The 13,354-nt window shown below is 36.9% G+C and overlaps 1 protein-coding gene across 1 annotated transcript in view; it reads right to left on the bottom strand.

The window, feature by feature from the left end:
• CEP350 (centrosomal protein 350) overlaps window positions 1-13,354 on the bottom strand; it is a 125,384-nt gene that overhangs the window by 60,982 nt on the left and 51,048 nt on the right. Inside the window, exons 17-21 of the mRNA XM_068986345.1 lie at window positions 10,602-10,712; window positions 9,997-10,137; window positions 6,808-6,944; window positions 5,886-6,008; window positions 2,481-2,650 (exon numbers count right to left, since the gene is read on the bottom strand). Coding sequence (XP_068842446.1) covers window positions 2,481-2,650; window positions 5,886-6,008; window positions 6,808-6,944; window positions 9,997-10,137; window positions 10,602-10,712 — 682 coding nt within the window. The remainder of the gene's footprint in view (window positions 1-2,480; window positions 2,651-5,885; window positions 6,009-6,807; window positions 6,945-9,996; window positions 10,138-10,601; window positions 10,713-13,354) is intronic.

Raw genomic sequence — 13,354 nt, 5'->3', positions numbered from 1 at the left:
GAAGCAACAGTTAGAACTGGACATGGAACAACAGACTGGTTCCAATTCAGGAAAGGAGTACGTCAAGGCTATATATTGTCACCCTGCTTATTTAACTTCTATGCAGAGTACATCATGAGAAATGCTGGACTGGAAGAAGCACAAGCTGGAATCAAGATTGCTGGGAGAAATATCAATAACCTCAGATATGCAGATGACACCACCCTTATGGCAGAAAGTGAAGAGGAACTAAAAAGCCTCTTGATGAAAGTGAAAGAGAGCAAAAAAGTTGGCTTAAAGCTCAACATTCAGAAAACGAAGACCATGGCATCTGGTCCCATCACTTCATGGCAAATAGATGGGGAAACAGTGGAAACAGTGTCAGACTTTATTTTTCTGGGCTCCAAAATCACTGCAGATGGTGACTGCAGCCATGAAATTAAAAGACACTTACTCCTTGGAAGAAAAGCTGTGACCAACCTAGGCAGCATACTGAAAAGCAGAGACATTACTTTACCAACAAAGGTCTGTCTAGTCAATGTTATGGTTCTTTGGGTAGTCATTTATGGATGTGAGAGCGGGACAAGAAGAAAGCTGAGCACCGAAGAATTGCTGCTTTTAAACTATGGTGTTGGAGAAAACTCTTGAGAGTCCCTTGGACTGCAAGGAGATCAAACCTGTCAATCCTAAAGGAAATCATCCCTGAATATTCACTGGAAGGACAGATGCTGAAGCTGAAACTCCAATACTTTGGCCACCTGATGCAAAGAACTGACTCACTGGAAAAGACCCTGATGTTGGGAAATATTGAAGGCAGGAAGAGAAGGGGAAACAGAGGATGAAATGGTTGGATGACATCACTGACTCGATGGACCTGAGTTTGAGTAGGCTCCGGGACTTGGTGATGGATAGGGAGGCCTGGCGTGCTACAGTCCATGGGGTCGCAAAGAGTCGGACACAACTGAGTGACTGAACTGAACTGAACTGAACTTCCACAAACACTAGAACAAATTCAATTAACTTCTTTGCCACTTTATACCAAAGACTGTCTTTCTTCCAATAACACATTCCTTGTTGTTGTTTAATCACTAAGTGGTGTCCAACTCTTTTGCGACCCCATGGACTGTAGCCTGCCAGGATCCTCTGTCCATGGGATTTCACAGGCAAGAATACTGGTATGGGTTCCCATTTCCTTCTCCAAGGGATCTTCCTGACCCAGGAATTGAACCCACGCCACCAACATTGGCAGGTGGGTTCTTTACCAGTGAGTCATCAGGGAAGCCCAAGATGTTCCTTATTTCCACCTTTATCAGACTCCATCAGAACCACCTTTAATATATATACATTCCTACCAATAATATCTGCAGGGCAATGTAAGCTTTTTTTTTGCATGAACCTCAAAACTGTTCTATCCTTTACTCATTATCCAGTTTCAAAGCCACTTTCACACTTATAAAGTATAGCAGCACCTCACTTCTAGGTACCAACATCTGTATTAATCAGCTAGGGCTGCCATAACTATAGACTACTATACCCCTATATTAGGGCTTCCCAGTGGTAAAGAACCCACCTGCCAATGCAGGAGACATGCAAGATACACTGGTTTTGATCCCTGGGTTGGGAAGATCCCCTAGAGGAGGAAATGGCAACCCATTCCAGTATTCTTGCCTGGAGAATCCCATGGACATAGAAGCCCCTCAGGGTATGGTCCACAGGGATGCAAAGAGTCAGACACAACTGAAGTGACTTAGCCTGCACCCCTATTTTATACTCACTATAAAATTTACAAAAATATATATTTAAAGGATGAATAAATTTAAATGTTTTCTTCTTACTTTCCAAAGACTGTCTTGCCCATCCTGCTTTGAACAGAGTTTTAGACTATCAATCAAAAACACTGCTTAATGAAGTTATTTAAGAGCATATCTAAAAATGGAGGCTGTTAATTTGTTGACTTAATGTATTAAAGGTGCCATTTGTTGCCAAATTTTATTTTCTTTGCTGTATTATTTACTATTCATGATTTGACAGGTGTACATGTTTAGTTTATGATCCAGGAGGAGTTAAGTAATGAATTTATTCTAATTAATATATCTGATGGCATCATCATTTATAAGAAATTGTATCCTTACTACATTGTTTAAAATTTAAAGGTCTAATAATGTATTTTCCTTCTTATGGCCATGTTACATACCTACAATAGGAGAAAAGTAATTTTTTCCAGTATTGAATATATATTTTCCATTCACATGCACATTTTCCTAGATTTAGTTTTGCCTGCCTTTAGGATCATGACACACAATCATGTAAAATATTAGCAAGGTTACTGGCATGGTGCATTTGAAACAGTTTTACCTGAACACATTTAATATCAAACATGAAACCTGTCTGTAATATCACCATGTTCTAACTATATTAATTAGCTCAGTCACAAATATCTCAAAGGGTTCTAGAAGCCTCCCCACATAAGTAATTACACATATATGTGCAAACAAAGTTACCTTTTTCATCAGGAAGAGATGGTACACTATCACTTCGAAAAGAATCATCAGCAGCAGTCTGAACCTGTTCATCAATAGAACTCTCCATCTTTTCACCACGATGTTTCTTCTCATTTTCCTTAGAAGATGGAACTGAAGGACTTTCTTGACGGCTGCTACCACTACTACTCCTGTGTAGGCATATTATGGAAACAAATGAGAAAAAAAATTAAGGCAACAAAATACGGATATAATTTCAAAGTAACTTATTTGACCAAGGAAATGTGCCTTATGATCAAGATTTGAAACAATTAAAGATATAAAACATAAAAATGCCACTTAGACATAAGTCTGAGAAGAAACTATTTTAGAAAAGATGAGTAGCAGAAGAGAAGGTTTCACTTTTAAATAGTAATGATGGGGAATCACTATTCTCAGGCTCTCATTCCCTTTTTGCCTTTCATTTTAAAATCAATCAATCTACTGGGAAAGGGGGCTTCTACTTGCTGTTTTCACTTCCTTACTTTTCATCAACCTCATAATTTATTGAAGCCTGCCTCATTTCCCACCTGTTCTACTGGAACTGTTCTTGTAAACTCTACCTAAATTCTAACTGTCACATCCAATAGATAATTTCTTTTTCTACATCAGGTGATATGAATCTCTTATCTCCTTCCTTTAAAAGCTTGCTAAGCAAATGTAGTAAAATGTTAACACACTAGAGTAATCTGGAGGAAAGATATTTGGGAAACTTGTATTATTCTTGCAATGCTTTTGTAAGCTTGAAATTATAACAAAATTAAATGATAAAAGGGCTCTCCTTTCTTATATTCCCTGACTCTACTCCCACCTGCTTCTCTCCCTACCTCCCAAGCAAGTTTCCTGTATTTCTTTCACTTCCTTTTAATTTTTCTATCTTTTCTTAAAATGATTGTGCTTCTTAGGGTTTTGGTTTCTTTCTCCCTTATGCTATATACTCTCCTTAGACAATCTTATGCATATCTATAATTTCTACTGCTATCATCTGGAGTAAGCCTCAAATCTGTATCATTAGCTCTGCCCTTCTCCTTACTTTAAGCCTCGGGTTTCCAAATGCTTAGCGAACTTGTTTTAAAGTTTAGTATTTTCCTTCATCCCTCTTTGCTTTCCTTAATTTATCTATTCACTAAATACAAATACGGAGCCAACCATGAGCCAAGTTTTAAGGTCCCCTGAATAAGCTATTTCCCTCTTGTGACACGCCCTACCTTTCCTCTGTGCTTAATGAATTCAAGACTCAGTTGAAGTAGCATTTCTGCAAACTGTTTGGAGACCCCTTCTCTACTCTCAAGGAGGGTTTGGTCACTTCTTTTTCTGTGTTCATACTGTGTGTGCAGATTTCTATGATGGTACTTATCAGAATATTACATAATTATTTGTCTGACTTAATAAACGTATTTAAAAGGATAAACTGTATAATAAAGCTATAAGGTAAAAGAATGCAAGAGACCACAAGCGCTTTGGAATCAGTAGGGTATGCGGTTAATCTCAATTCTTCTACTTAGCAGTTATGCGCCAATCATTCACTCAATAAACATGTAGTAGACTGCCTACCTATGTACTTGGCATATTGCTAAGCTCTAGGGATACAGGAATGACACAGTCTTCATTAGCCTATCAAGAAGTGTTAGTAAGGATGTGGAAAATCTTTATATTCCTGGTGAAAATGTAAAATGCAACAGCTATTTTGGAAAACAGTTTGGCATATCATCAAGATGTTAAACAGAGTTACAATTCCTAAGTATATACCCAAAAGAAATGAAATAGATCCACACAAGAATTTGTACATGAATGAATCAGTACACAGTGGCACCATTCACAAGGGCAAAAAAAAAAATGAAAAAAATCCTAAAGTCCATCAACTGATGGATAAATGTGGGACATCCATGCAACAGATTATCTGGCTATATAAAGGAAAAAAGTACTGATACATGATAGATGAACTCTGAAAACGTTATGCTAAGTCAAAGAAGCCAGTTCCAAAGAGCCACCTACTGAATGGCGCTATTCATATGAAATATCCAAAATAGACAAAAATCCATAGAAAACAAAGAGTAGATGAGTTGTTGCCAGAAGCTGGGAAAGAAGGGACATACGAGCTGACTGCTAATGGGTATAGGGCTTCATTGCAGGGGTGATGAAAATGAAGTCCTCAAAGAGCTCTAAGTTTAGTCTGCAAGTAGTAAGTAAAGGAGTAAGAATATAGAAGCTGGTAATGGCTGTAACAGTTACACTTGGATTGCTGTGGGTGAACACTGAAGGGATCTCTAAAGCAGATGGGCTAATACTGATTCTTAAAAGGGAAGTAAAACTACAGTAAATAGAATGGAGTACGGAGGGTCTAGAAAGAAGGGACAGCATATAATGGCATAGGAGACAAAGAGAGCAAGGCTCTTAGAGAAATGAAGTAGTTAGAACTAGTAAAATATGGTAAGAGGGGAAATGCCAAGTGACAGAGCTGGAGATGGACTAAAGGCTTAATAACAAAGGGACTTCCACGCTATACTAAGCGGCTCTGAGGAAACACTGATGTTTCAAAGAGGTAAATAACCAATTGGCTGCAAACTTTCAAACAATCACTCTGGTTTCCATGTGGTTAATGAATAAGAGTAGGGAAAGGTTAAAGGACAGGGAAACCTATTAGGAGACCACTGCAGGAACTCAGGGGATGGCCTAAATTGTCAGTGAAGGTTAAATGAAAGTCACATAGTTCCAGACACAGAGTAAGTACTTAATAACTGTTGGTACTTATCCCCCATTAATTTTCATATTTTTCAGTCTCATGATTTAATATTTTAAATTGAGGTTTTAGTATACTTTGATAACATGGGTATCCTATCTCTAGGAATGATGGAAAGTAGCCTCTAAAACTTTTTAATCCAAGGACAGATCCATAACTGAAAATTACAGATGTTACCAAGTATCAAGTATCAATGACAAAGTATTCAATCTTCTTTCATAATGATAAAAATTAGTACATACAGTAATGTCAAAAAATATGGATATCAGCAAAGCAGTGTACTCTCAAGTCAGATACATCATGGTTCAATTTTTTGATGTGCTACTAGCTATGTGATTGTAGGTAAGTTTCTTAACATCTCCATGATCCTTAGTTCCCTTACCTATAAAACAATTATAATATCTGTCTTGGAAGGTTGTGAAGATTAAACGCAGGAAAAACAATTCTTACAGTACTTGTACAGTAGATTGTCAAGGAATGGTAGCTATATTATTACATGGAACAATTATTTCGTAAACGGGCTAAAAATCAGGGAAGCCAAAACAGAAGGGAAAACACTATTTCATTTAAAGAAATAAGACAAAGGAATTTTAAAAAAGCAATGTCTAAGTCATTTGTCAAACTTTACTAAATCAAACTCTCTTCACCTTCTATCACGATTCTTGTGTCTTGAAGACTCAGAATAACTATCATATGAAGGGGAAAATTTCTGATGCTTAGAGTCAAGGGTTCCTTCTTTACTCTGAGAAAGTGAACCAGACTGACTTTTCCTACAAAGAAAAGAAAAACTGATTAAAACATTTAGAGTCTCAAATAATAGAAAGATTTTAAATATTGTTTAATATTAATATGAGACAAAATCTTGAATAGAAATTATGAAATACAGGTTACAAACTATTTGAGAAAGGTACTTGTTCATAGAAAAGTATATAACACATTAAAGAATATCTATTTATTATGCAAAATAAACACAAATCACCTCAAGTACAATGAATGTGAATAGACTAAAAATCTATGAACTAGAGACAGAGTTGATGTAAAAAATAAATACACACAGACATGATGACATCACCCAGCACTGCCTAAAAAACTCTCTAGCGACTTTTCATTGCTCCTAAAATAAACTCCAAAATCCAGAGGATCTGCCAAGTTCTCCCACGATCTGACTCCTGCATCACCTCTTACCTTTCTCCTTTTGCCCTCTGCCTCCAGGCTCTTTGGTGTTCTTTCACTTTCTTTTCCACCTCTGCATGCACTGACCTGCCTATTTCTTACCTCCTTTATAGCACTGATTCCTTTTCATCCACTAGATGTCACCATTAGCTTTACTTCCTCAGGAAAATCTTCTCTGACTTCCATGTTATTCAAACTCCTTTGCTGTATATCTCAAAAACAAATATTCCTTTCTTTCATAATACTTATGTTAATTTGTGCTTAATCACCTAAAGGAACATTTGATTAATGTCTCTCTTCCCCACTAGACTACATAACTATATCTTCAGTACCCACAACAGTGCTTGGGACATAACAGATATTCATTACATATTTGCTGAATGATTGGATATTAACCTATCTGTTTCAGCTCTTGTCCTTAGTTGTTTCACAAAGTCTGGAGCATGCTGCCGCTGGTGATCATATAGTGCTGCTAGGGGAGCTCCTGAAGCAGTGATGGCATCTGAGATATGAGTTCGAGTCAACTCCGCCATCTAAATATGAACAGACAGAAGGTAAAGAAGATGCAAAAAGGTAATGTCACAGAAAAAATGAGAGAGTAGAGTGTCTTGGAAAGATCACTGTATTGAAAGCAAGCAAATTCTACCATAATAGGTAACATATTGTGGGCAAGTCATTTAGATTCTTGAAGTTTCACGTCTTTATAAAATAAACAGAGGTAGACCACAGGATTTCTAAGGTTTCATCTAACTATAACAATCTATGAATTATTAAGCAGAAAGTCTTCAAGTCTAAAATAGGCCACAGTAAACCAAAAAAAAAATTAAAAGCAGAAGATATTAAGAAAATGTGGCAAGAATACACAGAAGATCTTAATGACCCAGATAACCACAATGGTGTGATCTCTCATCTAGAGCCAGACATCCTGAAGTCAAGTGGCCCTTAGGAAGCATCACTATGAACAAAGCTAGTGGAGGTGATGGAATTCCTGCTGAGCAATTTCAAATCCTAAAAGATGATGCTGTGAAAGTGCTGCATTCAATATATCAGCAAATCTGGAAAACTCAGCAGAGGCCACAGGACTGGAAAAGGTCAGTTTTCATTCCAATCCCAAAGTAAGCCAATACCAAAGAATGTTCAAACTACCCCACAACAGCACTCATCTCACACACTACCAAAGTAATGCTCATAATTCTCCAAGCTAGGCTTCAAAAGTACATGAACTGAAAACTTCCAGATGTTCAAGCTGGAATTTGAAAAAGCAGAGGAATCAGAGATCAAATTGCCAACATCCACTGGATCATCAAAAACTGACAGAGTTCCAGAAAAACATCTATTTCTGCTTTATTGACTACACCAAAGCCAAACTGTGGAAAATCCTTAAAGAGATGGGAATACCAAACCACCTGACCTGCCCCCTGAGAAATCGACATCCAGGTCAAGAAGCAACAGTTAGAACTGGACATGGAACAACAAACTGGTTCCAAACTGGGAAAGGAGTACATGAAGGCTGTATACTGTCACCCTGCTTATTTAACTTATGTAGAATATATCATGCAAAATGCTGGGATGAATAAAGCACAAGCTGAAATCAAGACTGCCGGGGGAAATATCAATAACCTCAGATATGCAGATGGCACTACTATTATGGCAGAAAGTGAAGAGGAACTAAAGAGCCTCTTGATGAAAGCTAAAGAGGAGACTGAAAAAGTTGGCTTAAGACCCAACATTCAAGAAACTAAGATCATGGCATCTGGTCCCATGACTTCATGGCAAATAGATAGGGAAACAATGGAAACTGTGAGAGACTTTGTTTTGAGGGGCTCTGAAATCACTTCTGTTGGTGACTGCAGTCATGAAATTAAAAGACGCTTGCTCCCTGGATGGAAAGCTATGATAAATCTAGACAGCATATCAAAAAGCAGATACATTACTTTGCCAACAAAGGTCTGTCTAGTCTAAGCTATGGTTTTCTCAGCAGTCATGTACAGATGTGAGAGTTGAACCACCAAGAAGGCTGAGTGCTGAAGTATTGATGCTTCCGAATGATGGTTTGGACAAGCCCCTTGACAGTCCCTTGGACTGCAAGGAGATCAAATCAGTCAATCTAAAGAAAATCAGTCCTGAATATTCACTGGAAGGACTGATGCTGAAGCTCCAATACTTTAGCCACCTGATGGGAAGAACCAATTCATCAGAGAAAACCCTGATGGTAAATAGATGGGGAAACAGTGGTTGATTTTATTTTTGTGGGCTCCAAAATCACTGCAGATGGTGACTGCAGCCATGAAATTAAAAGACGTTTACTCCTTGGAAGGAAAGTTATGACCAACCTAGACAGCATATTAAAAAGCAGAGACAATACTTTGTCAACAAAGTAATTTTTTTGCCATATATTATTCATTTGGTGTTAATTCCATCATTGCTTTGACAAACTGAAGTGTTTTAAAAATCTTTGTTAATTGTAACCTAAAATTTCTTGAGTGAAGAGACTCTATACTTATTTCCACAACCCCATGTACTCAGCATATAGCAGGTTCACGGCTTTTTAATAAAATCATTTCACAAACATTCCTAAATAGTAACTGCTAAAATTAACTGAAACTTTATAGTATAGATCATGATATCCTATACAGAGACAGCAGTAAAACTATTTCTGGCTTTATACTTGGTACAATTAAGGGGGAAAAAAAAAGACACTAATATCACTCTGGATAACAATGAAACATCTACATACAAAACAGATGTGGGGCTCCCTGGGACTGAGATTGGGGACTGACTGCAAAGTAGCATGAGGGAACTTTTAAGACTACTGGATAATTCTTGATTATAGTGGTGTTTATAGGGATAGAAAGATATGATAAAGAAATATACCTAGGACTTCCCTGGGGCTTGGTGGTAAAGAATGTGCCTGCCAATGCAAGAGACACAGGTTCGATCCTTGGTCCAGGAAGATCCCACATGCTGTGGAGCAACTAAACCTGTGTGCCACAACTACGGAGCCTGTGTTCTCCAGCCCAGGAGTCACAACTACTGAATCCATGTGCCACAACTAGTGAGGCCTGTGCACCTGGAGCCTGTGCTCAGCAACAAGAGAAGCCACTGCAATGAAAAGCCCACGCAACCCAACTATAGAGTAGCTCCTGCCCACTGCAACTAGAGAGAAGCCCGCACAGGGTAACAAAGACCCAGCACAGTCATAAATAAATAAACAAGAAATACACATAGATGCCTATACCTATGTATTTGTCAAAAATCATAAAACTGTATACTTAAAAGGGATACATATTATTGTAAAAAATATATATATACACACATTATTGTAAATATATATTAGTATACATTATACAATCTTTTTAAAAAGATTACTCGGGGGAAAAAATATAGAGTTCTTTTGCATCTTTTGCCCCTGTATCATTCACCTAACAACAAATTACAATAATTTCAATAGGGTATGGCCCTCGCTGAAAGTTACTTATTAAAAGCATGCATTTACTAGATGTTAGAGACCCATTACTGCTAAAACCAAAGGTACTCAGGCTGACTATAAAGACCTAAAGGAAAAGTGCTGTCAGTGGCTCTTACCTCGCAGATCTGGCGTGCTGCATTTGTTGTCAGGCGAGCAGTCTCTGTTTGCTGAGTGGCTATTTTACATGTTGCCTCCTGCAGGACTTCAGTCATATCCCGTTGTGACTTTACCACCTGCTGTAATGATTCCGCATGGACCTGTTAATAAAAGTGGGGGAAAGATAACTTACTTTATGTCTAATCTCATCCTATCCAAATTAGTTTTAACATGTAAATCAGTTTCATGGATCAACTGCCTTGTGTGTGGGGGGAGAACAAACTTTGACTACTATCTGGATTTCACATCTTAAAATTTAGAGTTTAAAATCTGGAATCTTAAAATCACTGCTGTAGTCTAAGTCTTAACTCCACTGTTTACAAGTTGATGTGTCTGTAGACAAGTAACTACCATGTACTTCAGTTTCCATTTCTCTAAATTGAGGATAAATCTTGACCTGACTACTTAGAAATTTCACAAGGCAGCTATTAGAGTCAAATGGCATAAAATTAACTCATGGGATAATGTACTAAAACATTATTATTTACATCTTTCCTTTTTCCTCCTATAAAATTAAAAGAAATCTAAAGTGATTTCAAGGATAGAAATTTGCAAAAGAAGCTACCTGAGCTGCTTTGCTTCGGGTTTCTTCTAATTGTCTCTGACATTCCAGAGCCTCTTGTTCAGCCTTCAACTTCAAAAGGGCCAAGTCTCTTTCATGGCGTTGTTGCTGTGCCTTCAGAAAGAAATGATCAACTATTAATTCTAGGACACTAAACTATTTTAATGCAGAAATTATATTAAATGGAAAGCTGTTTTCCTAACACAAATCTTTTGAAGGAACCCATGAGAGCCTAAAGGAAAGAGAGTAAATAGCACAGACATCAACCATTTATTATTTATCTAAAGTATTTAGTGACCACTTAATGTGTGTCAAATAATATAACAGAAAAAAATTTCCAAGGCATACAGAACTAAGAACTGATACCAAAAAGCTGGTTTAAAACAAAAGCTACAGGCAGCTCTTTGGAGGACATTAAATCATCCTACATGTCAAAATAAAAATAATGCTTCATAAGTCACAATTTTATGACTCCCTTGATTTTGAAGGACCAGCTTCATTAAAATGTCAACCCCAAAGGTCTCCTTTTTAACATGTTCTTACAATTATTCCATGTGATGTTATCTATAAATTTATATATTATCATCTCTTCTAGAATGGTGCTAAATAATATAGGTTCTCTAAAGGTGGTAAGTTTATATATGAAGTCATACAATGCCCTGGCCATATGCGGAAACCCAGTTATAACAAATCCCTAAAATAGTACATAGTATCAGTGGTTTAGATTTCAAGGAAAAGAGGGTAGCTGCAAAAGGCCCAATTCTCAATCCAGTGATTTCTAACAAAGTTGGAATTGGCTCCTCCACTGCCCACCCGTGAGCATTTGGAAGTGTCTGGAGAGCTTTTATTGTCACAATGAATGCATAGCACTGTTGTTATTTATTGGGAGGAGTGAAGGAAGGCTGAATAGTTCCACTCAAAGAAACTATCTAGATATTTTAAGATGAACTAGAAAATGAAATTGAAAAAAAAAGATTTATCGTCAAAAAGACATAAATTTAAGAATAACTTTTAAAAAGTGTAACATCTCTACACTGAAAATTACAGTTGAGAAAAATATCTAAAAAACCTAAACAAACAGAGAAAGATATTATGTTCATGAACTAGAAGATTCAATACTGTTAAGATGTGAATTCTTCTCAAACTGATCTGCAGATTCAATGTCATTCAAATCAAAATTATACCAGGCTTTTAAAAAATTTTGGTAGAAACTGACAAACTGACTCTAGAAGTTAGATAGAAAAAGAAAAGCTGAAATCATCTTGGGAAAGAACAAAACTAGAGTAACTACAGCCTGATTTTAAGACCCACTATGGGAGGGAGGGATAAATTTGGAGACTGGGATTACCATATACACACTACTATATATAAAATAGATAATTAAATAACTAATAAAGACCCACTGCATAGTGCAGGGAACTTTGCTCAATAAACTGTAATGGCTTAAACGGGAAAAGAACCTAAAAAAGAGTAGATATATGCACATGTATAACTGATTCACTTTGCTATACACCTGAAACAGAACATTGTAAATCAGCTATATTCCAATAAAAAACTTTTAACTGAAAAATGAAAGAAGAAAACAGACTCACTCTGAAGTTACTGTAAAATAGTATGGTACTAGACAAATAGGTCAATGGAAAAGAACAGAATGCAAAAGCAGACCAGCACATATATGATTACTTAATTGTTGATAAAGGTGTCAAGGTAATTTAAGAAAATGGTGCTAGTACAACCAAACATCAGGAGGGAAAGGATTAACTTTGACCCATTTCTCACAATTCTTAATTAACTTGAAATAGCTCACACACTTAAATATAAAGGCAAAACTATAAAGTTTTGGGGAAAAATATAAAAGGATATCTTTGAGTATCTTAATATCTTAGGGTAAACAAAGATTTCTTAGAATACAAAGAGCACTACCCATAAAAGAAAAAAATTAAAAACTAGACTTCATCAAAATTAAAATCTTCTGCTCTTCAAGAAACAGTTTAAAACAATGAAAAGGCAAGGCTAGGATGTGAGTGAAAGTGAAAGTCACTCAGTCATGTCCAACTCTTTGTGACCCCATGGACTATAGAGCCTATGGAATTCTCCAGGCCAGAATACTGGAGTGGGCAGCCTTTCCCTTCTCCAGGGGGTCTTCCCAACCCAGGGACCAAACCCAGGTCTCCTGCATTGCAGGCAGATTCTTTACCAGCTGAGCCACAAGGGAAGCCCAAGAATACTGGAGTGGGTTGTCTATCCCTTCTCCAGTGGATCTTTGTGACCCAAGAATCAAATTGCGATCTTCTGCACTGCAGGCGGTTTCTTTACCAACTGAACTATCAGGGAAGCCCCAAGTCTAGGATGGAAAGCAATATTTGAGATATATCTGAAAAGGATTTTTTCTAGAACATATAAAGAACTCCTACAACTCAATAATTAAAAGACAAATGTCCCAATTATGAAAGAGGCAAATGGTTTGCTCACATATTCACAAAAGAAGATACAAGATTAACCATAAATATACCAAAAGATCAATTTTATCAGTCATAAAAAAAGTGCTAATTAAAAACCACAATGAGATACTACCTCACCCTCACTAGAATGACTAGAATACATAATAACAGCAAAGAAACAATACAACTAGAATTCTCATATACTGCCATCAGAGTATAAGATGTCACAATTATTTTGGAAAAAGAATGGCATCTTCTCATAAATATATACTTAACCCAAGCAATTACAATCCTAGGTATTTAAGCAAGAAAAAT

The sequence above is a fragment of the Capricornis sumatraensis genome, chromosome 14 (assembly GCF_032405125.1).
Source record: "Capricornis sumatraensis isolate serow.1 chromosome 14, serow.2, whole genome shotgun sequence".
NCBI lineage: Eukaryota > Metazoa > Chordata > Mammalia > Artiodactyla > Bovidae > Capricornis > Capricornis sumatraensis.
This window is presented reverse-complemented; position numbering and strand designations above follow the sequence as displayed.